This window comes from Apteryx rowi, unplaced genomic scaffold (genome assembly GCF_003343035.1).
Source record: "Apteryx rowi isolate R43461 unplaced genomic scaffold, aptRow1 scaffold_119, whole genome shotgun sequence".
NCBI lineage: Eukaryota > Metazoa > Chordata > Aves > Apterygiformes > Apterygidae > Apteryx > Apteryx rowi.
Window position 1 is genome coordinate 1,082,231 of NW_020447408.1, and position 26,491 is coordinate 1,108,721.

The following is a 26,491-nucleotide window of genomic DNA, read 5'->3' on the forward strand; positions in this document are numbered from 1 at the left end:
AAGAGCAGCAGGCCCTGTAAAGGCCATTACCAAGCGTCTTTTGGGGGTCAGGGGGATGGTTACTGCCTCTCTGCCTGCAGAAGGGCTGATGTCCTGTAAGYGGCAAGCTTCCCTTCAGGCCTCTCTTCTTCATCCAGCCACTGATTTCACAGGAACGGGTAAGACTGCAATTATTCCAGAGACCTCTGGCCCCATCGTATCTGGCTGCAGCCKGCCAACAGGTTCCAAAGTTATTAGGGAGACAGTTTCAGAGAGCACAGAAGTCAGGTCATATTTCAAAAGCTGTTGCACAGCTGGGACACTACCAACAGTTAGCTTCTTCAGCCAAAACCACGCATCAAAGGCTGTGACCCGAGGAGAAAGAGGATGATGTAACAACAGCTCTGCATTTCTGCTCACTGGCACGCACACCAGGGCCGAGCGAGCGCTATGATCTCCAGTGGCAGCCAAGTGGATGGCTGGATCTTTAGAAGGTACTAAGCATTTCCCTAAAGCAGTAGTTTGCGCCTACAGTCTGCAACCCCTCAAGTGTCCATAAGGCATTTCTGAGGGTCCCTGGGGAAGACAAGCCTCTTGCACAGATAAACAGCTGGTATGATCGCCATAAAATTATCCAGGATTCCCCATTACAGTGGAAACTTCTGCATAGGCTAAACACTGGGGTCCAAGCAACCAGCTCACTATCTTCTCACCTCATGGATCTTCCCATGTGAATCCCTGCCCAAGTGGCAAATACCACAAAACCCACTGAACCACCTTCCACCAGCTATGTAAGTGTGATGAGGAGACCACAGCCAGGCCTCTCCCAGCTGCACTGCACCTGCCCAAGGACTTTCTCTAAAGAGAAGCAACATGCCCTGTACTGGAGGGGATCACCTGGAGCCTGACCAATACTGGTGGGCAGCAACTGAGACACCAGCACAACTTGTGGGCCTCCAGCACTCTGGGACCCGCACTTGATGCCCGCTTGCCTTTAGGGGCACAGCAGAGCACATCCTGCAACCCATCAGGCCCACATGCCAAGGCCATTTTACCAGAGGGGCTGCCTCTTCCCCATCATGTTCTAACCTTGTCTGCAGATATAACTGCATGAAGACTACTGTATTCATATAGGACTCCTATCATTGAACAGATGGCTAAGCTCACAACATGATTATTTTATACTAAAATTCTTCCTATAGGACCAAATTCTGGGGCGATGATGCAAAAAACAGACCTCAATTGATCCCATTTCAATATAAACCCCAACCTCTGAATAACTACCCCTCTCAGCTTGCTGGGCAAGATACAAGAAACCATTTGGCAACTATTTTTTTAAATGCTGTGCTTTGTTTGGCATTTAGTTTCCATCAGGAGCTAAAAAAAATTCAGTAACAAATACTCCAGTCTTGGCAGCCATCAGGTTGCAGACAGAAGTTAGTAACTATTTTCCTCCTTCCACAAATATCAGTACTTGATCTAAGATGAGCTGGATGAGCTGCATGCCAAATCCCCTTTAAGGGTGAAGATCATTACAAAGACTTGAAGGGTAAATGCTGCTTTTCTTGTGAAAGAAAAACTAAAAGATACTATAAAATATACAGCAGTACCTTTAACTATGGTGACATACCTGTATGGTGACATACAACACAGGACTGTAAAGTACATCAAATCCCTGATTAGCCAAATGACTCTTCCCCAGAGCAAATTTCAAGGTTTATTTTGTGGACCCAAACTCCTTTTTGTAATTTATTCTCAGTGTCAGTCTCTGTTTGCCTTTATAGCTTACACAGAACTGTACACCGGACAGGAAAGAAAGACTTTTCTTGCAGTTTCTTGCAGCTTTCTAATCTTTTGATTATTCAAATGGCATTACAAATATCATGAAGTCACCAATAGGGCTTCTATACATACTTTAGTTCTTGTTGCTAATTGGAGTAACTTTGGATTTTGCACATTACCATTTCTGTGTCAGTGATACTTTAACTTGTAGTATTCAAATTACCTGTTTCATTCTTTGCTCTGGGCAGATCAGATATATCCAACGTATTTGTCTAACCAGTTCATCACCTGTAAAGAAGGAAACCTACCGCTTCCTATGGCATCTCCACCAATATGCTGTTTACTTTTGCCATTTCCCAGCAGACAAAACAACTGTTCATCACCCTCTTCATAACAATTACATATACAAAAATCATTTTGAATCAGAGAATACAACTGGCAGAAGCTGTCAAGAATTCAACTAACATAACACCTCTATTCCAGTGCCAAGTTTAGCTACCAGTAACTTCTGACAGATGCATGCCTAGCTTGTTAGAGATGCAAGAGATTCTGCAACCTCCTACAGAATTCTAGTTCAGCCCTTCACTATCCTTACTCAAAGTTTTTATTAAAGTCAAACCTAAGTTTTCCACCCTACACCTTAGGCTTACTACTTCTATGTACCAAAACCCAGAATTCATTCCTTCCCCAAAGTATCCTAGCCACTTGGCTACAGTGACAAAGTCCCACTTGTGCTTTCTTCTTGCCCTGCAAGTCTTGCATACGTTTCTAGAAGTGCAGGAAGTTGTCTTAAGAGGAAATACGTATGTGAAAGCTTCAGACCAAGGCCATGAGCTCTGGATCTCCAATTGGCTGGGCAAGTTCAACAATTATGAGGCTATTATATAAATCATGGGCACAAACACAGCCTTTTTTCCCCCATAACATAACGCCGCTCCAAATGCATTACACAAAGAGCCTGTGCGTCCTTAACTGTGCTGGAGTATTCACAGATAATGAAACATGAGCACGTAAGCAAGGCACAGAGCCCAAGCACGTAAACCTTTCTAGATCCGCGGCAGAGCTATAATTTCCACATCATGCTCTCACAGACTTTGAGGAGGCAGGACCCACTAGCAGGTTCAACTTCTGTTCTTCAGGGTTTGATAATGGCTGTTCTTCATCCTATTATGTGTGTTTATACACTATAAAATATTCAGTCCCATTTGGATTGATCTTACAACAAATTACCTTTTCCCCTTTAAAGGGAGGTACAAGGTTTGCTCTTCTCCAGTCATTTGAGACAGAACGCCATCACCTCAGGGTTTACAAAAAAAATGCTTTGCTAGTACCTTTAATAGGCAAGAATAATTTTTTTATGAATGTTATTTAACATCCTCTTTCCTTTAGCCCATGCGCCTCCTTATTAAATTTTACAAAAACTAGTTATGACCAACATTTTCTGCTAAAAACTAAGTGAAAGCATATTCACCACTATTGCTTCATCCATTATTTATTCTATGTTATTAAACAATGAACATAAACTTTCCCTTCTTTCCCTTAAGTTTTAATATGCAGAACAATTTATTAGGGATTCTAACTAAAATTCTTTTTGTGTCCTAGGTTTCCTGATTTCATCTCTATCAATGCATGACATGAATGCATCCTAAGCCTTATACCCTTGTCATCTTTTCCACACGTTTCCTTAATTTTAAAGTTCTGGATGACAGCATTCTAGTCTTTTATTATCTTCTACACTGGGGTAGTTTTCTGCTTGGCCATTTACATTTAGATTTTTAATCTGCCTTCTTTCCTGAATTTTTTCAGCTTAAGATTTGCCATCTATCAGTATGTTCAAACAACATTCTGACACATTTAGTCTAAATCGAAGATGGGAGATAAGAGATTCCCAAGGACTCCCTGAAGACACTGACATAAGGATTTGTGATCACTTTCACTGAACAGACCACACTTACCTTTAGTAGATGATCAAATAATATTTTATCATAAGGAATATATTGTTATTTAGTCACTGAGTCAGCATTTGTTTCTTATACCTGAACAAGATAGCAAAACTTATTTTGCTCTGTACATATGTTTTTCTTTACTGTGGTTAAAACCATCCTAACTATTTTTCTTTACCTGAAGCCAAATGAGTTCCAAGAGTATTTCTCCTCAAATCTAGAGAACACTGTTTGACTCACTGACAGTGAACAGTGCTAAATAAACCTTCTATTTCCAATGGCTTTAAAATCATGAACACAGAATATACAACGGGACAATCTAAGGGTGCCTTAAATTCCAATACATTTGCTGTTTGATTTGGTGTGATAGGGATTTACTGGACTACACATAGGAAACTTCAGATAAGCACACTTAGCAACTATTATGGACGTGTACTTTTTTGTTCTGGAAAGTAAAAATTTAAGTGGCTTACTCTGAAAGTCTGCTTTACCTTGTGCAGAAAGCATTTGAAACCTGTCCTGAATGCCTTGATATGAAGAGATACAAAATACTGGAAGTGAATTCCGATACTAATTCTAGTTGGTTATTTCTTAGCTATCAGAAGTACAGTATGCCCAATCTTTAACCCAACATTTAGAATGTGATAGTCACCCCACTGAAAACCAAGATGAAAAACTACTTTGCTATTTCTATACTGCCAAATATCCAAGTGACAGTTCCTAGAAACAATGCCACTTTTTGAACAAAATAGTCTCCACAAACAGGAAGCCCTGAAATGCTGCTTTAATTTAAATTATTTCTAAACAGAACTCTTTTGGGGCAAATCCCACAGCCCAGTAAAGTCAAGGGGCTTTTACTACCAAATTCAATTGGCACTGGGATCTTACACCCTTAATATACAATGAGAAATATTTCTCACCATGCTGGCTTTCTGGCAGTTGGACACTACTGCCACTTTTTTTTAAATCGTCCTTTGTAAAATTATCAAAGCAATTAAATTTACATTTTCTATACTTCCTGTCATTGTTCAAAGAACTATTAAGCATAAGTCTGCCTTTCTAATGGGCTTTCTTCTCTTGCCAAACTCATTCACTTAACCCCACATTTAATGCAAATGATTGTTCTATATCATGTGGCACCACAGTATGAAAATGCTAATTATAAAACAAAGCTATTTCAAAAAAACACAAACATTTTTGTGATCAATATTGTTATGAAAAGAAATACAGATCATAGGACAGCTCTCTTAAAATGTATGTGTAAATGTTTGCCAACACATGGCAACAGCTTTCTAAACAAACTGGAACAATGTTGAAATGTGACAGCTTCATATATAACATTAGTTTTAAAATAGTCAGTACCAGCTACTAATAGTGGCTATATTTTTCAGGCAATATACCTTTTCAATTATAAAAACAAGTCCACTTGGCATAACCTGGCACATGTAAAAAGTGCTCTTCTTGGCAGTACCTCCCCACATTGCATCAGTTCAGAAGTTTTCAAGTTCTACCAGTCTCTTCAAAATTAAACCCGTTAATATATTACATATAATACATTTTAGCTGCCTGCAAGCTTTACTGGTAACTTTTTTCTGTCGCTATTCTTTCTCTGCTCATGTTCACCTACCATTGGAAATCTCATCACATTGAATAAAGTTTACTGAAAACTTTTTATTGTAATCAAAAAGTGACATAACAGGGCTGTAATGTATTCTGCAAATCATTCTGCTGATATTTTATAACTGATACCAGCTTTTTCTGCCAGGCAATTAAAAAAAATTCAAATGTGAAAATTTTCACAGTACAGTAAACTCCACCCAAACTAATTAATGGTGGTTAAAAATAAGATGCCCCAGCAAAACCTTTCATGTTACATGGTCACAACTCACAATTCTGTACAAAATGTTCACTTTATAAAGCTCTGATGTAAAAATCAAATAATCAAGCAGCAATATTTTAAGTGCAGCACAGGGTCTTTCATGTCATTATTTACAAAGCTTGAATTCGTTTACATTTTAACAAAATTTTAATACAGATGACTTAGGAATTAAGTCAGTTTTTCTTATCTGTCATTCTATATAGTGACAGATTTAACTTTTTGGTCATCTTTCTCTTTATCTTTGCTCTTCTTAGATTTCTTCTTCTTGTGTTTGTGTTTTTGGCTCTTCTCCAATTCCGATTCATTTCCAGCGTGTTTCTTATGCTTCTTGTGTTTTTTATGTTTCTTGTGCTTCTTTTTATCTTTTTTCTTTTTCTTCTTCTTGCTGTCTTGACTCTCTCCTGAGCTGGCGCTGCTGCTGTGGCTTCGGGTCTGGCTCTCAGAAGGGCTTTGACTACGACTGCGGCTAACACTAGGGCTGCTTTGACTTTGACTTCTGCTTGCATCAGGCTGGTCAGCAGTAGGTGCTGCTGTCTCCTCTTTAACTTTATCAACAGGCTTTTCTTTTGGTTCTTTAGAATTTTTTCCTGCAGTTTCTTCATCTTTTGCAGATACATTACTCTCACTGTCACTTTCATTGTAGTCTGGTACAAATGCAGCCTCATCAGTTTCTCGAGTTAAATCGGAAGAGAGCCGTGAGGAGTTGCTTACCTGAGGCTTAGGCTTGATGATGCTTTTATCATTTTGCCCAGTCACATTTTCTTTCTCATTTTTTGCATCTGGTGATTCAAGTCTCAAAGATGGCTTATTACCACCTGGCTCTTTTTCTTTATTGCTCTTTACCTCTGATACATGTTTCTCTTTCTCTTTCCCTGAATTTTTATCTGGAGGTTTGTGTTCTTCCAATGAACGCTTGGAATCATGAGCAGCTTTGTGATCAGACTGCCTTCGGTCACGTGGAGGACTGTAGCTGCTCCTTTTGGAATCTCCAGTGCTCTTTTTGGACGGCTCTGCTCGTTCGTCTCTTGGTTTACTTTTCTGTCCTGATGTAGATTCTCTGTTTCGAGAAGGTGAGTCTTTTCTCCTTGCTAACTCACTCTTTTCATCTCTGCGCTTGGAACTAGAATGATCTCTGTTGCTATCATGGTCAGATTTTTTGTCTCGGTTAGGAGTAAAGTCTTTAGCAGTGGATCCACGCCCAGTATCATGTTTCTCTGAAGATCTGCTCTCTTTGGAAGATTGAGAAATATTTTTTCCATTTCCTTGTTCAGTCCCACGTTCTGAGTGGTCTTTTTCTGGCTGAACACTGCTCTTTCTCTTCTCAGAAGTGTCCTTGTCTGACAAAGAATGATCCCGGTCTTTGGTTTTCCCCTTTTCATTTGACATTGAGCTTTTTGAACCTTTTGCATCATGCTGAGAACTTTCATAACTTGCTTCTTTTGTAGTTTTTTGTGTTTTTTCCAAAGGCTCAGCCTCTTTTTCATTGTGTTTCACAGGGTTTGGGGGCTTAGCACTTACATTTTTTACAACACTAGCAGGTTTTCCTACATTTGAGGGTACCTGGGTAGATTTAATGTCTTCCTCTTCGGACTCAAAGTCATCTTTATCCCACTTTGATTGAGGGACCTGGATCATAATAATGACGTCTTCAGCAGGGGCAGTTATATCATTATTATACTCTTCCATGGTCTTAATAACAGTTCGTTTTGTATCTGGCTTTTCTTCAGACTTTCTAACAGGGCTTCCTCCAGTAGAACTAGTGCTAAGAAGAAGAAAAAAAAGCATACATCAATAAGGAGTAAGATACAAGCACAGCCATCTTTTCTTAACCRTATGATACATTTTATAAAATGCCCTTCGTTTAAATTCTAAGTCTTCAGCATTTTTTCAAAACATGTTCAATTAAAGCAAGAGACAAGAGAAAGGATGAGTCCACTGGCTAAGATTATGAGCAATCAATTCATTTAGTATCTTCCTACTACATATTTAATTAACAGAGACACAAGATTATCAGATTGGGGACTGTCTGATCTGGTAATTCCTTGATGTCCTATTTCTACCAATGGTAGATAGATTAGATATACATTCTTGTTTCACCACAGAAGCAAGCATCAGTGGAATGAGAAATTTGTCCAGCCAAACTGTTTTACCCTCATGTCCCCAAGTTCTCCTTCAGAAAAATGTGTTTTTAAAACTTCTTAGAATACCCAAACAGTATCTTACGTCCCCAACAATATCTTACATGTTTTGAATTTGCTTTGTCCTGCTTCTTTAGCCACTGAAATGTAAGTAATAACTTCACACTAGATCACTTTGGTTTCACATGCCACACAATGGAATATAGTAGAGCTCTCTCCAAGGTAAATGCCAGAAAAGCTGGTATTGGGCTGGACACAGTGCTGCTGTGTCAACATGGTACTGCCCTCAAAGTTAAAAATCAATACACAGTACTGGCAACTGAGCTGGTTTTTCTGCAAGGTATAATTCGGTGTCATACCAACCGAAGTATATCACTATAATACCTTGGAAATTCTAAAAATTAACGTATTGCATGATATAGATGTGGATTGTTATCCTTGTCTTTAGAGTAAGCTGGATTTGAGGGAAGACAAAGAGGGGACATCAATCCATCCTCTTCACCTCAAAGAGTCAAATAACTTCATCCAACAGGGTAACAAATAAGAGAAAAAAGTCCCAGAAACAAGGGTCAAACCCATCACCTATGAATTAACCTTATCAGTTTTCTATGTAGTACAAACAGACTGCTTTTCTTCAACAAAATTAGATTTGACCCAATTACAGTTTGATGAAACAGCTCACAGGTTATTCAAACACTCATTTAGAATGGATTTAGCTGCTCCTTTCATTAGTCACCATAAAGATTTAACATTTTTGTAGTGGGCGGGGGGGGGGGGGGGGGGAAGACAAAGCAGGGCTCTGCAGCGGTGTGCGCGTGCCGGGGGCGGCCGCGCGCCCCGCTGCCCTCGGGGCGTCAAAAAAGCGGTACGGCACGGAAAGGGGGGTGAGAAAAGAAACAGGAAAAATAGTAAGGTACCTGGTATAATCTACGAGAGTTGAACTAGATCCATCAGCTGCTGTTACTTTTCTTCTCACTTTTCCTTTCACTTTTTCTTGTTTAACTTTGCTGCTGCTTGGCTCAGGTTTCTCAGCAGGTTCTTTTGCAGGTGGTACATTTTCTCCACTCACAATCTTTTTGCCGGTTTCTCGGTTAAGTTTAATCTTTTTTGCAGGGGTGGTCAGAAAAGCAGATTTATCCTTTTCCGGAGTTCTCTCTGTTTTTTCACCATCAGGCTCAGTCTTCCCCTTTGGTGACGTTTTTGATTCAGCAGTTTCTGGTTTAGAGGCCTTTATGGAAGTGGCTTCGTGTTCTTTATCAACCTTTTCATCTGCCTTTCTTTTTCTTTTTTCAGGTTTTGCATCAGAAGGCTTGCTTTTTTCAACTGTTTTTTTTGACTTTTCATCTTTGTTGGAGGGCTTCTCTGACTTGATTTCTTTTGGATGATCTTTCTTGGTCTTTTCTTCCTTGGCTGGTCTGGTTTCTGGGTGATCTTTTGTCACTTTTGGATGAACTTTCCGTGGTGTACCAAGAGTCTTCTCGTCCTTTTGAGATGAGGATGTTTTAACACTGTCTGTCTTTGGCAACTCCTCCTTCGCTTTTTTCGCAGGAGGTTCTGTTCGAGGAGATTTTTCACGATCAGTGTCTACCTTCTCCTGGGAAGCTTTAGTTGGTTTTATTATACTGTCTTTCTTAGGAGGAACAGCTACTTCTGCTTTCCGTTTTGTCTTGTCAACTTTTGCTTTTGGCTTATCTTTCTCTTTTTTCTCCTTTTCAGACACTGGTTTAAAAGCAATAGAATCTGCTTCCATAGGTTCATCTCTCACAGGGGTAGCATCATCTCTACTGGGGAGCATGAACAGAGAGTCTGCTTTGATGTCTTCTGCTGTAACTGGTTCTCTTGGTTTTCTTGCACCTTCTAACAACTCAGCATTGGGAAATCCTTCGTTTTCATCGCCTTTTCTTCTCTTTCGGTGTTTTTTATGTTTATTTCCCTTGCCATCTCCCAGTGGATTTTCCACCTCCTTTTCTTTTGATTTTGTAGGATCTTTGATGCCATGGCTCTCTCTTCCAGAAGGTTTTTCAGGGTAATTTCCACCTATATTTCGATTTCTATGGCTTTGCCCACCAGCATAATCCTCCCTACGTCCCCGAGTGTATGGTGAATTCTCTCGTCTGGCTCCAGGTGGACCAAACCTCTCTGGAGAAAAGTTCTCTCTATTTACTGGAGGTCGAGGTTGAGCTCCAACAGCATAGCCCTTGTAAAACTTCTCATACCATTCTCTATAATTCCTTTCCCATTCTCTGTATCTTTCTTTTTCAAATGGATCTCTAAAATCAACAGATCGGCCATAGTAAGCTTTCATATCATACGGTGGAACTTCTCTGTACCTGTTAAAATACTCCCTTTCTCCTTCCCCTTGTGGTATAGTCCTTTTGGTGGGAGACTGGCCTCTAAATATTGGAGACCTTGATCGTGAATGGTATCTTCTATACGGTGGTGATCTTGACCTCGAGCGGTGATAACCATGTGACCTTGACCTAGAACGATAGTTACGACTTTTTCCTTTGCCTCTTCTTGGATACGGAGGTGATCGTGAGTAGGAACGTGAATGGGAACGACTAAACGACCGAGAGTAGGAGCGGGAGCGGGAAGAACCTGATCTTGACTTGGAGTAGGTATATGAACTTCTAGAGTAAGATGAAGCACTATAGGGAGACTTGGACCTTAAAAAAAACACAATACAAAAAAAATAAATGAAGTTAATTCAAAACAGTTGCTCACCCCAACTTTTTTTCCTCTCAAATTTGGTTTTTGTTTTTTTTCTCTCTCTCCATATGCTTATGTCAAAGCTTCTTTCAGCTGCTGACATAATGCTACTGCAAATTGAAGAACTTGATAATATGTAAAAGTTTCTGCTTACAAGACAGAACAGCTGCTGCTTTGTTAGTGTAAAAACATACAGGAAGAGTACGTCTAATTCCACTCACTTCTATCATATTAACTACCATATCTACTGATTGATTTAAGGTGGTGTATACTGGCCTCTACTGGTACAAGAATGCACAAATTTTTCACTAGTCAGCAACCACATGCTGTGCAAATCATTTTTGTTGCAGTAAGATGCAAAAAGAGCAAGTCTTAATGGCTACAGTGCAGTACCAAGCATCAACAGAACATGATTTAGTCTGAAGGCAGTAAAGCTAAGTTTTAAAATGCTAGCTCAGTCAATTTAACTTTACTGCTTATTTGGCAATTTAGGGAAAGATGTGTAATACTTTGTACTGCAATGTTACATACAGTACTACTGGATCAACACTTCTAGCTAGATGTCCTAGCAAAGTTCTGCACATATCTCTAGCTCAAACCAAGGACAGCGACCTCAATGCAAGTAAAATCATATCTAAAAGTTTTCAAACTCAGCCTCTAGTAATACTATGATTCAACACTTACTCTTAGAATGATATTAATGACATTTAGTAATGGAGAACTATTCAGACTGATGCCCAAGTGATTTTTTTGGATATAAAATGTTGACTACCCTGAGTATTTTCCTTGACAAGAACCATTTCACATTATTCCACACATGCTCATTAGCATCGTTCTTCCTCTCACAAGTCCTTCAACAATTTAACAATTTAAGATTTCATAAAAAAAGAAGTCAGATCTTTTAATTCCTACAAAAAATTTAACAATGTCAACAAAACACTAGTGAAAGCCACCAGTTTGCAGTCCAGGATAAAAATCTTTCCATGTGTCTACATCAGATAAACAAAGAGAAAACGGAAGACAATTTCTCTCGTATCTCCTCCGAAGTGCTTTGGTTGGTTACAATCAGAATTAGGGAGACGAAGAAAATCCAGCAACAACATCTATCCAGTTTTTAGCCTCCTCAAGATTGTCAGGAGGTGAAGGATGTCATTATAGAGATGCTTTACTAATAAAGACACCTGTTCCTTAACAACTGCTGCCAAATTATAGCTATCAGTCAATTGTAATCTCTGCCGTACTTGAGCTAGTAACCTACATATGAAACTCCTGTCACTGCTTATCCCTCGAATCATCCAATCCATCTAAAGATAGAGAGGTGGAGTGGAACTCCTTCTCATTCTTCTAGACAATCTGCTTCTCCATTACGGACATGTAAAGCAGTTACCTGGAAAACGAACGCCTACGCTCCTTTTGAATCTTTTTATATTCCATCAATTCCTTAGCAAAATCATTTGTAAACTCATCAAGTTTGGACTTTTTCTTTTCCCTGTTAAAATAAGTTTGACCTTTATTACAATTATAGTTTGACCTTTATTACAAAAAGACATCAAGAAACAAAACATGGCCAATATGAGAAAATGTATATTGCATGCAAATGCAAAAGGTGAACATCCTATTTAAGCAAAAACAGTTTAGAATTCCTATGAGTTTTTAGGGAAAGTTTTAGAATTACATTTGTCTTGCTTTAGCTTTGCATGTTTACCATCTGCAATGAAAAAGTATACTGGAAAAAAATGCTTTATATGTCATTTTTGCTTATGCCAGATGCACTTTAGTGTAACTGCAGTCCGATATGCTATTGAAATACAAAAATGAAAAATAACGCAACTTCATTGAGCCAAATACTTACTCCTCTTTAAGTCTCCGTTGTTCTCTGTAAAACTCCTCCCTAGATAAAGGAGGTGCTTGTGTCGTTGGGATGGTATTTGAATGAGCCGTTGGTACTGCTGTTGGTACCCAAGCTGATGACATGTTTGCAGGAGCTGGGGGATATCCTGGAGGGGGGACAGTGTACCCAGCAGATGGAGGCTGACCAGGTGGAAACTGAGGAGGAAACTGTGGTGGTGGTACCCCCGGTGGAAGAGGAAGTGCATGGGGAGGTGGAGGATACAAGGGAGGTGGAGGCACAGGCACAAAGACTGGTGTTGATGCTGGTAGTGTTGGGGCCTGAGTCCTTTGTGTACGTTCACTATGCGGGCGTCCTCGATTTGAACTTCTAAAGAAACCCAAAAACATGTGTCACTGTTTGTTACACTCTGCCCTGATCTTAAATAGGAAAGCGAACGAAGTGGGAGCATGGTGGTAAGCACTTCTTGTTTTCAAATTAAGCATTTTTCTCCCTGCTTTCTGTTCATTTGAGACTATACTCATTTCTTGTTCCTCATACTTGGCTTTCAACATCCTCACCCCCAACAGTTCCCTCAGTCTTCTCTCCTCATACTCAGCTTTGCAACTGTGGATGGAGGCTGCCTATGCTTAAAATAGACTCCCATTTCCCATGTGCCAAGCGCCCACCGCTCCTCTGCCACTCCTTGATATACTTAATACTTCACACTTCTGATCTTCAAAGTACTGCACAAATATTAACTATTCTTCTCTTGAACTTCTTCTAACTTCTTCCATAAAGACTTCCTATGTTGTTGTCCTCATGATGATGCATTTGGCCTGTTCTTGTCCCCAAATTGCTACTTTCTTGCTTACTGAATTTGATATTTTAGATTATCTGTGGGATGGATCCTGTTTTGTTTTGCTTTATCTTTAAGAGCTTATAAAACATAATACATCCTTATAACCTATCTATAACAAATATATCCCAGAAAGACGGACAAACTTGACACTGTAGTAATAGGTAAAACTGACTCTCACTCCAACTGAGAGAAAGCAGCTTGGCTGTTCAAGAAGACTAAGCTGAAGAAATTTCAAATTGTTGCAAGATAACAGGTGGACTTTTCAATAATTTGCTCAATCAGTATTAACTACATTGTTAAACACAGTGTTGGAGGCTTATTTCTAATGGGAAATCAATTTCTTCAGCCCTATTCAGCTGGTAATCAAAAGGGTGGCTYTCCACCTAATGTTTTAATTATATTTAATTTTTAAATCTATGGGTTCCTTGAAATTTTCTAATTTTTCAGAGTAACTTTTCAATTATAAACTGGAGCTTTCTTTTAAATAGTCTTACTGAGAGCACAGATCCCCCTTTGTTAGGGCTAATTCAGACTAAAGCATTTAAAAATTAATTACCACTTGTTTTTTTCCATAACTACATGTGCATACTTATTGCATTACAAATCATCTGTTATGTTGTGTGTAACTGTCTAATCAACAGGTTATGAGTACTAATATATTGAATTTCTGTAGAATGTACTTACGGTTCCCAGCCTGGCCTGCTGCCTGCTGAGCGTACTGTACTGGCTCTCATTGGCTGACCTTTTGGAGGGATGAGGGGGAAAGAGTTAAAAAAAATCCTRTTCAGTTTCTATGAAGATAATTTTTTAAAAGAAATTCTCAAGTGGCAGATACTTACCAGTTGTGGGTATTGATTGTCCTTGTGAGCCTAGAAGACTTTGTAATGCTGGTTGTCTTAGTACAGGAACCTGATAGCCCTTGTGAATAAATGCAAACAGTTAGAAACTAAGCTCTACTAAAATACAGGAATCACTATATATGCTGAAATAAAATTTACCTTCTCTTCCATCAAACTGCTGATTGACAGAACAGAAGATGATTTAACAAGTTCAGAGGCAGTCACAAGAGCAGCAGGAGGTATAACATCAGCATCACTAGGAAAAAAGTTTTATTAGTCAAATCTAGTGTTTTAAAATGCTACTGAAAAATATAAAATGCAAGGTAAGAGAAGACTATTGTAAATGAAAGTATACATTAAAAATAATCTTAGAACAGATTTACATATGTAAAGTTAGCTGATTACAAATGAAGCACTGAAAAAGTCCATTTGGATTACTAACATTTAAAGAGAAAGGTCACGAGAAAAGTATTTTATTAAGCTAGTTGCAAATGCAAGGCTTAGAGCATGTATAACCTACACACTGAACCTCAGTTCTGGAAGATGTAAGAACTGAAATTCTATTTGGAAATGTTTATAAGCTAGCTTAGAGATTGCCTTAGAGGTTCTTTTGAATTGTGGCCCTTTCTATTCCACAGTAAAACTGAGCCTGACAGTCTTCTGGACAGAGGAGCTATTAGCATTCAGTCCACAAAACTGAAAGGTTATAAACCTTAAACAATAGTTCAAATAGTTCCTTACAATATATTTTCACATGACTTCGCTGGGTTGCAGTCAGAGTTTTATGTTTGTAAATACTGGAAATTCACATGGTTTTTAAAGAATGATTTAAATAATGATTACATCCAAATCTGTATGGGTCATGGCTAGACTATGTATATTACTGAGGATGATTCTGACTTACAATACTGATGATAGAACTGTTTTAGAAAAAGGTAATGTGAATACATCTGGTCAATTTTACCTACAAATGTGCTTTTACACTTTCCATGAAAACACAATTTCTTCGCTAATAAAGAGAAATTAATAGAATCAAGAACACTTAACAATTGGATGGTAACTAAATGGTTACTTTAGGAATTAAAAAATATATATATATCAAAGGACTACTGGAAAAAAAAGTTCCTATTACAGGATAAGCCGGTACTGAATGTCTGATAGGGAATCAAATAAGAAACTTTTGAGAATGTTCTTATGTGAGGCACACTTCCAACTTATCAAGTGTCCTCATTCAAAGCAATAAAAGATGAGAAAAAACAGAACTTCCACAACTACTGGGAACTGTCACTAATGATYTATAAATAGCTACATGAGAAGCTCAAGAGGGAGAATATAACTTAAGTGTTTTGATGTGTTTTCTATTTGTGTTGACCTACAGATTTACTTACTGAAAAGGTCCATCTGGCTTTTCAGAGCGGAGAGATAGGGACACTGCTGGAGGGAGATCAGAGACAGCGGCAGAAGACGGATTTACTGGCAGAGCAGCTGCCAAAGATGACTGCCCAGGAGCCAATGACAAAGCAGCAGCAGAATGAGAAGACAGAGCAGCTAATGGAATCATTAGTGGATCCTGCTGTCTGGAAATTGTTGGCCTGAGTAGAGGCTGCAGGTTGCGTGTTATTGTTTGTCTCATTAGGGGGGGTGGGGGTGGTGGTGGTGGTGGTGGAGGTGGCTGCTGCTGCTGTTGCTGCTGAATCTGCTTACGGAGCCTCTTTGTGTACCCAGTTTCATTTTTGAAGTTGTTCACGGCCTAGAGGCAGAAAAAAATTTATGAAAGACTCATGTAAAACTTCAGCCTTCACAGAATAAGATTACTTGTGTACTCCTTTAAATGCTATCAATCCTAAAATAAATCAACATACAGATATATGAATGCATCACATTAAAAACAAGTACCTTTCATAGAGTTACTGATCACTAATATCAGTGTTTAAACTGCTTGATTTCAAGCCTAGTGCTACCACTCAATGTGAAAGTGAGGCAATCATTATTAAACAAAAACGCGACCAAAAGTTTCCAGGTCTGCGTGTAAAGGTCATAAGCCTCTTTAAATTTACTTTTCAGATACTTTACCTATTATTAGCCTTACTCAAGAAGACAAATTATTATTTTATTTTCCCTCAGCTATTTACAAATAGACTTTTCTTACAAACAGTTCACATAAAAGAGATCTTGTTACCTGGCGTAGAAACTTGTTGGCAATTAAAGCATCAGGAGAAACATCTGTTTGATGACAAGTCGGACAGGTATGTTCCTCAGATTCCAATAGTGCTGTTCTGATACCTGTGAATAATTAGAATCAAATATATTTTTTGCCAAACTAATAGATTTTGGGGGGTTATAACTATAAAAACACGTGCACAATCAATAGGTGAACATGGTCTTGAATTGAGAGCATAAAGCTGTAAATGTTTAAAAGTGTAAAAAAGGTATAGTATAGAGCAAATAAGTACACATTTTTGACATTTTACAATCCTAACATTTGAAGATGTAGAACAGGCTGTGTTCTTGCTGTTTTGACTAGTCTTTTYCCCACTATCTGGTATAGTAAAAGTTACCAACCTCAAAATTAATGATAAAATACATTTTTAAAAAGCATCAGTAAGTTTGGGTCCTAAAGGTTTAAAACAACTGTCCCTTTAAGAAGAATTTGGATTAAATGCCTAACTATCCTCTTTCAGTCCACAGTAAATCATCAGGGTTGAATACATAATAGTAATATTTTATACAGCAAGAGAGAAGGGCTGGAGACAAACTACACGTTAAATATTTAGTACTGTAATGAGCTGCAGAATTGTGTACTCTTCTCATACTCATTCTTTTCCATGTAAAAAGCATTCAACTAATTTTTCAAGAAGGCAAAGAAGCCGCCCTTTCTTCTTCTTTATATCAAGGGAGTCCTTTCCCAATATGGTATACTTAAGTATTAAATAGAGCTGGTAACAAAAAAATTAGCTCCTATTTCTGCTTTCACAAGATCAGATTTGATGTTCTGAATAAACAAACGTTGGAGTAAATACTTACATTCGTCACAATAACTGTTTCCACAGCAGGGAATAACAACCGCATCGTTCATTATATCTTTGCAAATCAGACATAACAACTCATCCGGAATAGGATCATCTTCTTCTGAGGAGGAGGATGGTTCCTCTGGTAAGAAAGGAGGCTTTTCCTTCTTTCCTATAGCATAAGCTTCCCTGAGGGGGAGGGGAAGGGAAGAAAAAAGTTAGAGGTGGATAAAAGAAAACTTTTCCAAGTTTTTGCTTTTATCAAGAAAAGATGGAATTCTTTTCACTCCACATTAGCCTTCTAAAATGTAGGTATTTAGTTTAAGCTAGTTCTCTATAGCCACTACACTAAAAGAGGGAAGAGAGAGACTGTTTCTCTGGAGAATTCACCCCTCTCCACTGACTCAACTGAGACACAAGAGATTAGCTTTGACTAGAAAAATAATGTTTGACAGCTAGCTGTCAAGTTAAGACTCCACCTTTCCTATGTCAGAGGGTAAAACTAAACTGTATACTCAGGATAAAGTTAATCTCTGAGTAATTAAATTTTAATAAATGAAAAAGTCTATGTTACAGTTTCTACAAAAGGATATCCTTGACAGAAAAAAAAGAAGTGCTGCTAAACACTTTTAGAGCTGAAATTAAACCAGGCATTTTAAAACAGCCTCTGTTAATATACACTAGTATTTTCTCAGTTTATAGCAACAGAAAACCTTTTGTCTGTCTCAGTCATGAGATTTGATACAAGTCAAAGGGGGAGGAAATCTCAGGCCAATAGCTATTTGTTCAGTTTTGCAAGAAACCTTTGAAAGATAAAACAGAAATACAAAAACAACATTACTGAAAGCCCTTTTGCAGAAATATAGATCCTTCACACAAGACAAGTTTAACTTACTTCCAGGTGTTTAAACAGCAAGACCATACCATTTTATTATTAGAAAATATCAGATGACTGATTTTAAGGCCAAGACACAACAACAATACTTCCTTTGCTGCCATTACAGATGCTGGTCAACTATGTTGTATTTTCACTCAGGCATTTACACGTGCTCTCTTTCATTCACTTTTTGGTCAATCAGATAATTCCATACTTACGCATCAATGGTTGGTATTGCATATTTTCCAGTGTTTGTAAGCATAGCACCCTTTGTATTGGGATCTTTCACTTCCATCATGAAACTCCTGGGAATTCCTGTGCTCTTTTTAATCCTGGGAACAGACTCAAAATTTTTGTCCTGTTAAGAAAAGAAATCCAGATATCTCTCATCTAAAGAGCCACACGCAAAACGACATTTAAATAATTATTTCAAGTAAGCAGAAAAAACCTTCGATACTCTTCTCTTCCCACACATCAGGGTTCCATAATTAAAATATCTGTTTTCCTAAATATATATAGCCAGGATGTTTTGAAGGTTTGAGCAGTATTTTGAATTTAATAGATTATTCATACAGTTTAACTTTGGGCACATTACTTAAGTCAAATCTCCCTTAGCTCACCACTCAGAAGAGACACAAACAGGCTCCTTCGAAGCACAACTGAACAAGAGCTTAATTCAATGCCCTGAATCAGGCACTGGAGGAAGTTACATTCACTGTCTACACTGGAAGGTTAAATTCATACCTCAGACATTTAAGTTCAGTCACTGATGTTAAATGTCATGAATACTCAGCCAGAGATATGTGTAATTAAGATGTCAAAAACATGCAAATCTTCCCAAGATGAGGGCCAAATACAACTCCTCAACCTCAAGTGCAAAGTATTTATGCTATATACAGATATGAAATTTAATGGTTGACAGATATCCTCTTCAATTATATGAAGTACTAGCAAATGTGAATGTTCACTAATAAAAAAAACATGCTGAAACATTCAGAAGAATTTTCACTAAAATTGAAATACTATTAAAATATACATGAAGAAACATGAGAGTACACAGAGAAAAATCTATGGACATGATATTTAATGACATGTCCTAGAAACAAGAGGAAATTTACATTTATAATTCCAGACTTCCCTTGAATTTTGAAGGGCTTTGCAATATTGTTTTATAACTTCTATAGTTCACTTCTCAAGAGGATAAAACAAGGATCACTACTATATTTGTAATTAATATCTTCACTTAAACATCAAATGCTGATTTCATACATTCTAGGGCAGATCAGGGTATTTGTAAAAGCCCCCTATACCCTCCAACTTAAGCTTTAATGAACTCAAAAAGCATTCACAATAGAATATCATACTTTGAAGTGAATCCCTATTGAAGGGGAAAAGATTTTAACCCAGAGAGAAACTCTGTTGGGTAACAAATCTCTCCAACTGTATTAATGTGCCTGCCTTCACAGTGTACAGCTGTAAGACAATACTTAGTTTATGAATGTTCATCTAATTTTTAAATAATTGCTAACTTAAAAAAAATTCAAAATCTAAGTAATATCAGAAGTCCACCACAATCTTACCCCATTTGTTGGGCAGTTCTTTATATAATGGCCAGGTTTTCCACAACGAAAGCAAGTATATGATGGTGGAGGTGGACCCAAGGGTTTCTTCATGTAGCTAAAAAAGTTTAGGGGAGAAAAAAAAAAAAAGTACGCATGTGTGTCTCTTTTCAAAGCAAGTATCTCTACAAGTTTTCCATAATCTTCAAAGAACAGGTTTGACATTATGAACACTTACTTGATCGGATCATATTCATGGCCAGACTGTGACATCATAGCTTTTATTTTATCTTCTTCGGAAGCATTGGCTTCAGCCAGATTGGCAGTCTGTTTAACAGGTAATTATTTGACACACACATTAGAAACACATTTAAGTCCACACAGCCAAAGACAACACCACTCATCCAATCCTGTAAAGAGCAGCACAACTCTAGCTGAGGTTGCATCAAAACAGCTGCTTATATAAAATATATTTGTCCTGAAGATGTTCTGGGGAGTCCTTATGCCATTACATGATGTTTATGTGCCTGTTAACCTACTCGAAAAGAACTTTCTTGGGCACTCAAAACCTTAGGCTCTGTTTGTACCTTACATAAAGACTTGTGTAATCAATCCAATTTTCTTTAATACAAAGTGGACTGAAGCTATGTGTAAAAAATATACTATCCAGTATTTTTAGACTGAATTTTAAGCTCCAGGCTATTTGAAAGATAGTCACTGTGTATTTAATTCAGAAATACGGATACAAGAAGCATTATTTACATTTTGCAGGATTAAAAGGACACAACTTACAGTTGGGAAAGTTGTTTCTACTTGCTGAAATTCAGCTTCTGACAAAGCAGCATTAAAAAGAATAGAGTTTCTTTAAGACAACAAAAAGACTCTTCTCAGTAGAAAACTGAGAACAACATGCTGTAGACAGTCCAAACTGCATGTTTTTTCTCCTGACTTCTCAACATTAAGTGCTGTAACTAGTAAGTAAAACTTGCAGGTTTTCCAGTTGACCGTGTCCCTTTAATATACAAATTGTAAATATAAACCTTATGCAGAACTAGATCTTCAAATTATTGAAGCCATCTAATTTTTTAAAGCAGTATTTGTTGTATTTGTTAAAATGTTTTATTATACACTAGTCCAGATACAAGCAGGGTCTAAGGGAGTGACTGCAAATTATTTGGATCTTCAAGCACCTACCATTCAGGTCAACCACTCATGTTTCTGTTTTTGTATGCATTCATTCACAAAAGCAACCAACTAGTTTCAACATTTTATTAAATGGTCGTTTCATATACACAGTTTTTCTCAACAGTAACATAATCCAGATTGACATCTATGAAATCATTTCCATTAACATTTACAGAAAACTTGATTTACAGATACTTGACTAATTTGTTTGAACCCAAACAGTTTACAAAACACATTCAAAACCACAAAACATTAGTAGGAATAGACCAAAATTCAAATATGGCATTTAATACATAGTAATAATAAAATAGAAAACTGTTAACACATTGCCTCCATGCTAAGCCAGTCTGCACTGAAGAGGTTAGAGTAAGTAACAGTTTTGAGCTATGTTATGCTCCTGTATTTTTCAGAAATACTTAAATTTTCTCGAAAGTTTAAATGCGTACACCGCTTGGACAGTTTATCACATTTTAGAAAATAACTTGACATGAGTTTACAAAACCAAGGACATTTTTAGGGACAGCACTAATGGAGACCAATTTCTTTAGGTGGCTACATTTCAAACTGAAGTTTCTTTTTTGCCAAATGTACACAATTTTTGATTTCTACAGTGGTGAGGGAAGAAGTTACCAGTGGGAAGAAGAGTTCTGGAAATTAACTCCAGACTTTATTTTCAGAAGAGAAGTCTAGCTACTCTGCATTAGGCCCTGCCTTCTCTAGTCTTTGTAATTTTGAAGACTAGTAATTTAATTGGCTAGTACTATGCCTTTTCAAAAAGTGCAGTCACTAGTGCTTTCCCAGACAAAGTTACACATTATTGAGCAAAAAATGCAAGCAGTTTCATAGCAAAACATGGCATTACAACAATTTCAGAAGGTCACATCTTCTAATATGCCACACATACACATTGGTATATTCCTATAAACAATTAGGTACATTTACACAATTTACACGGTCTGCGTTCAAACAAATTAGATTGTATAAAAGGTTGTCCGCTGTATATATACTACAGGTCTACAATTTATAAAATTGTGCAGCATTCAAAAAAATGGATCTATAAAGACTAGAAATTCAAAAATAGCCATGCAATTGTCCATGTTACGGAAACGCTTCTATTTTGGCTGTTGCAACCCCCCCCCAAAATGTCCATAACTTACAGCCAATTAAATTCTTCTGTAAAAATTGTATTAGTTTCCAACGCAAAATTAACGAAACGTATGAAAAACGGTAAACAGCTTCTGAAGTGCTTCTTCTTTGTGTCTTGAAGATGAGTAATACTGCAACATTATGTTGAGGCTGATAAGGTACTCCCCTTCTATCTTCCCAAACTGGGAACTACTCTTTACAGGATAGTATCAATATTTACACACATTTTAAAGTTAAATAATTTAAATTATTAAAATTAAGTTAAAATTTTGTTCAAGTTACAACAGTAAGCCAGATATAGATCGCAGCATAAGATTTAAAAATATGAAGTAAACACTTTTCTTTGTTTAGTATTTAACAAGAATATATATATATATACCTTAGTAAGCTGGGCCAGAGAAATAGATGCAGAAGAGTCATCAATCTGTTCACAAAAAATTAAACACATATTCAAGTTCCACAATGAAAACATAGCAACAGTTAGCCTCTACTGCAGTTTGAAAGTCTGCACTTTATCTTCTGTGTGTCACTGGAAGAGGCATTTCCAGCCTAGTGTAATTTGTATTTGTTCAAAACAGTTCAAACCAATAACAACTTAAGAGTGCCTATGTGATTAATGAGAAGAAACCAAAATAACCAAATCCATTTGAAATCAACTTATTACTCCAGAGTATTTCAGAGAGGGACCCTTGTCAAATGCTCACAAATGCTTAAAATCAAAGGAGTAAGGAAACTATCAATTTCAGCTAAAATGCATTAAAAAAATTTTTTAAGTTTATTTGGGAAGGGAGCATCACTGTAGGAAACTTAAATTTTCAGTGTAATTTGCAAGTTATTCACTCAGTGGGTCATCATTTATAAATACTCATGGTTATGGTTTCGTAAACACAGTAGCTGCCTGTCAAAATAAAGGCACAGGCATATGAGCCCTGAAACAGAAACTCTGCCCCTCTTCTCAATAAGTTAAAAAATGTAAAACAAACTCACCACACCCCATAAAAAAACTAATAAAAACATCAACCCACACCATCAGTCATAAAGGTAACCCATCACTTAGTCTAGAAAAATTTTTTTAAAATGTTTGGATTAAACTATTGAAATAATGGTGTTTACTATGACATGACAGAATAGCCCATAAAAACTGAGATGGCTGTAATTTCTAATATTTTAGACAGTAGGCCATTCTATAAGAATTAGTTTGGAAAATGTGAGAATTCATTATTTTGCTTCCTACAAGATCAAAGAAATTTTTAAATAGCAGCCCAGGGCTAAAAGAACAAGAAAACGAAAGAATATTTTTGATGAAGAAAATATGGATTCAGAGTGCAAGCCTGTAATTTTTTTTTTCCACTGTGACCACTCTTCCTCCCTCCCCAGCTACCTAATGGAACAGCTTGCAGGAATGAAGTCTTCAAGTCACTAGTTAATAAAAGACTGCAGATTACAGTGTTTATTGAGAACCAATATCAAATTGCATTTTTTCCACATGTAAAAAGGGTAATTCCTAACTTTTTCCTTTCCCAGTATACTGAATTATATTATGTTGCAAGCAGCAATAAGTTTACACAAAACATTATCAGAAAGACATTCAAGTCACTGTTTATTGTGTCTTAAATTGTTCAAAAAAGTGGAATAAAGTTTCACAATGTATACTAAACACCTCTTCTTGAGAGGTCACCAAATTGTCCAGAAAAAAAAAGATTAAATCCCTTCCTTGGAAAAGGCTGTTGTCCTATATTACCTAATATAGGGAAAGAATTCAAGAAAGTAGTTTAATTATTCAGACTTCGGGGGTGGCAGGGGCAGAATCTATCTGTAGTAGATGATTCCTCACTCCAGCAAAAGAATTAATCACTTTCCACACAGAAGCATTCATGGTTGGGAAAGCATACACAACATTACTATAGTGCTAACTAAAAAAATTAAATTTTTGAAAATGTCCCATTGAGGGGAAGACTCAGACCTGGAATAAGAACTTCTTTCCCTTGCGAACGCTATCAGAAGATCTAAGTTTCCTCCTTTTCTGAGCATTTAGTTCCTAGCCATGTTAAAAAGATAGTCCAATTAAATATCTTGAAACCTCATGCTCCCTATGCCACTCCTTTTTACATGTGGAAATAAGAAAGCCTATGTTTATCATGACAAGTAGAACTTAACTGCTATCCATCTGTGTTTTTTCAGAGGCAAAGATTAGGAAAGCTATCAACTGGAGCCCAGCAATTTAATGACACATTAAACAGTCTAGGGTTGATCAATAACTGAAACATAACAGTTAATGAACTATATTAATGAACCTGGCCATATAATACTGTTGCCTAATAAAATACAACAGGCAACAACCTAGTTTCTTAGGAGGCGATAACACTCCTGGCTACTCAACAGTTACCAAAAGCAGCAAACAGCTACTTAATCCTATTTAGTGCGTTTGCCCAACAGCCACCCTTTCTTCTTAATTTCTAAAGTATTTCCTGCTAGTCTCTCAAATCAGACAAGTGGAAACAATGTCTCCAGGACTCTCATGCACAGACCTAGGACAATACTGCAGAAGAATCAGGGGGGAAAAAAAAACAAAACAAAAACAAAACAAAAAAAAATAACCAAACAACAAAAAAAACCAGAATTGACATTCAACATATTAGCTCTTTCATACAGAAGACTACGTGGAAACTAAGATAAAGCAAGTGGGAAAGGGGAAAGAAATGGGTAAGAAAATGCTAATGTCACTGCTACAGTGCTACATCTAAATTGTGTTACCTAAAACCTGGCTTAATTGAGGATTAAGCCAGGAAGGCCTGCAGTTGTGTTTGACAGTGCTGAAGCAAGGGACATGACTTTTGTGTTTCTACAGCCTCTAAGGACAAATACCAAACAGGGATTCTTGCAGCTACTGAAATACTAAAACAGAGGAATTGCTTTCTTGATTTGGCTGTAATAATAACCGGACAACAGCACAGATTTAGAAGTGTAGAATGACAGCTAACATGAAGGAGCAAGACAATGAAGAAATACAAGTCATAAGCTTTTGTGAACCTGATATCCTAACTCATTTTAATTTTGCTGTTAATGCTTTACTGTTTTTTAACAGTAAAAACAGCTCAGCTTTCCAGTAACTTGTTCCTACCACAATAATATCCAAGTTCTGCTTTGAAATACACACAGAAATTGTATATATGTAACTTTTTTAAACCTTTAGACCAAGATCTGAATTAGCTTTAAGAATAAAGCTAACTGTGTTTCCAATAATGGAAGTGCCTGAGACTGCAATGCCTTTAAAGAGTCACGGATAATGAGTTACATATATGGAGGACTGGTAAGGAGAGATCCAAGGAGGTTTCCCCCTGCTATGTCTACCCACAGCCCAAATCAGGTACAGCCAGAGCAAACAAAAAGGCAATGTTTTTGCTTTGCTTTCCATTTACTTTAATTAGTTCCAACTAACACTAAGACTTCCCATCCCCTTCTTTTTTAGTTTTTTTTTTGATAAATCTATATTAGCTCATGGTAAGATGCTACTTAGAAATGTAATACAGACATGCCAGGGAACACACGAGGCTAAAAGAATGTTAACTTTATTTATGAACATGTGATTTGTGCTCATACACATGCTAGTAAACAAAAAGAAAAATAACTGTTTTCAAGAAATAAAAACCCATCTGAATTAGATCAAATACTATAAACGTGATTTACATAAATGCATTACATTAACTACTAGGTTCACTGGGCCAGTTAAACTAACTCGAACTCACAATGAGAGGCATTTATGTCCAAAAAGGAATTTGAACCAATCAGTGATAGAATTATGGATGTCAGATTTAGACAATGTTTTTAAACCTACATACAAGAAGTTTTGGATTTTAGGTTGATTGCATACCATTCCATCAGAACCAGAGGCTGTATTCTTCATAGAACACAGACCCAGAGTTCATGCATTTCTAGATTAAGTTATCCTAACAGCTTATCAAGTGATCAGATCCAATGATCCAGGGTTAGTGTAATGCCTCACACCATTCTAGTGAAGAAAAAGCAGTTATACTTAAAATAAAGATGGAAAATAAAAAACACCAAGTAGTAATTTTTATACTAATAAGGACTACTTTGAAATGTGTCATTATACATAATATTCAACCCAAGTGGCAAATCAAGATCTAGACCATTACCAGTGAAGTATTTCCTTGTTTTACTTAACTATATTTTTAGCAGTAGAATGACAATGCATTTTCAAACCTGAAGAAAAATGCTGCCCCTTTTCCAAATGTAAATTCACTGTGGTGGTATACTAAAGAAAGGCTTAACCTTTGATAACTTAAAGCAGCATCCAACCCTGAAGTCACCCAGATAAGAAAATGTACTGCAGGCAGAAGTTGAGAGATGACAGTGGTTTCATCCACAAATGCACCAGGTTCTAACCTTGTGCTAGAATTTGTACACCATGTTTTAGATATTTTCATCTGCAGACATACTATTAAACTAAGCTGTTTCATCAGATAAAGTGGAAAGATCAAATGCAGAACTTTAGAATACCACTTTGTATTGCAATGATATTTAAATCCATGGCAATCTTTTCAACACATTTACGTACTCAAGAGGGGCCCAAACAATATCACTTCAATTACAGTTTTAGGAACAAATACTCGAGTATTTAAGGACATCAAAAGGAATCATTTAGCTGCACAGAACTGTCCTCAGAAAATGTATGGGATATGTTCCTTTTGGTATTTGTTTGAACCCCCAAGTCAAAAGTAAGAAACAATACCAAG

General features: G+C 37.1%; 1 protein-coding gene across 9 annotated transcripts in view; it reads right to left on the reverse strand.

Annotated features, from left to right (window-relative positions):
- Positions 1-5,355: 5,355 nt before the first annotated feature.
- Positions 5,356-26,491, reverse strand: part of RBBP6 (RB binding protein 6, ubiquitin ligase) — a 34,030-nt gene continuing 12,894 nt past the window's right edge. For 3 of the 9 annotated variants that reach the window (XM_026086231.1, XM_026086225.1, XM_026086243.1), the window contains 13 exons: positions 19,642-19,730; positions 19,425-19,521; positions 18,063-18,202; positions 16,984-17,156; positions 16,139-16,242; positions 15,348-15,709; positions 14,119-14,215; positions 13,960-14,038; positions 13,805-13,862; positions 12,283-12,648; positions 11,818-11,919; positions 8,639-10,387; positions 5,356-7,345 (listed from right to left, as the gene is read on the reverse strand). In XM_026086231.1, the coding sequence (XP_025942016.1) occupies positions 5,779-7,345; positions 8,639-10,387; positions 11,818-11,919; positions 12,283-12,648; positions 13,805-13,862; positions 13,960-14,038; positions 14,119-14,215; positions 15,348-15,709; positions 16,139-16,242; positions 16,984-17,156; positions 18,063-18,202; positions 19,425-19,521; positions 19,642-19,730 (4,983 nt within the window). In that variant the 3' untranslated portion in view covers positions 5,356-5,778. Of the gene's footprint in view, positions 7,346-8,638; positions 10,388-11,817; positions 11,920-12,282; positions 12,649-13,804; positions 13,863-13,959; positions 14,039-14,118; positions 14,216-15,347; positions 15,710-16,138; positions 16,243-16,983; positions 17,157-18,062; positions 18,203-19,424; positions 19,522-19,641; positions 19,731-22,113; positions 22,159-26,491 lie in introns of all 9 variants that reach the window. The other 6 variants (XM_026086220.1, XM_026086211.1, XM_026086237.1 and 3 more) reach the window with 4 other exon arrangements.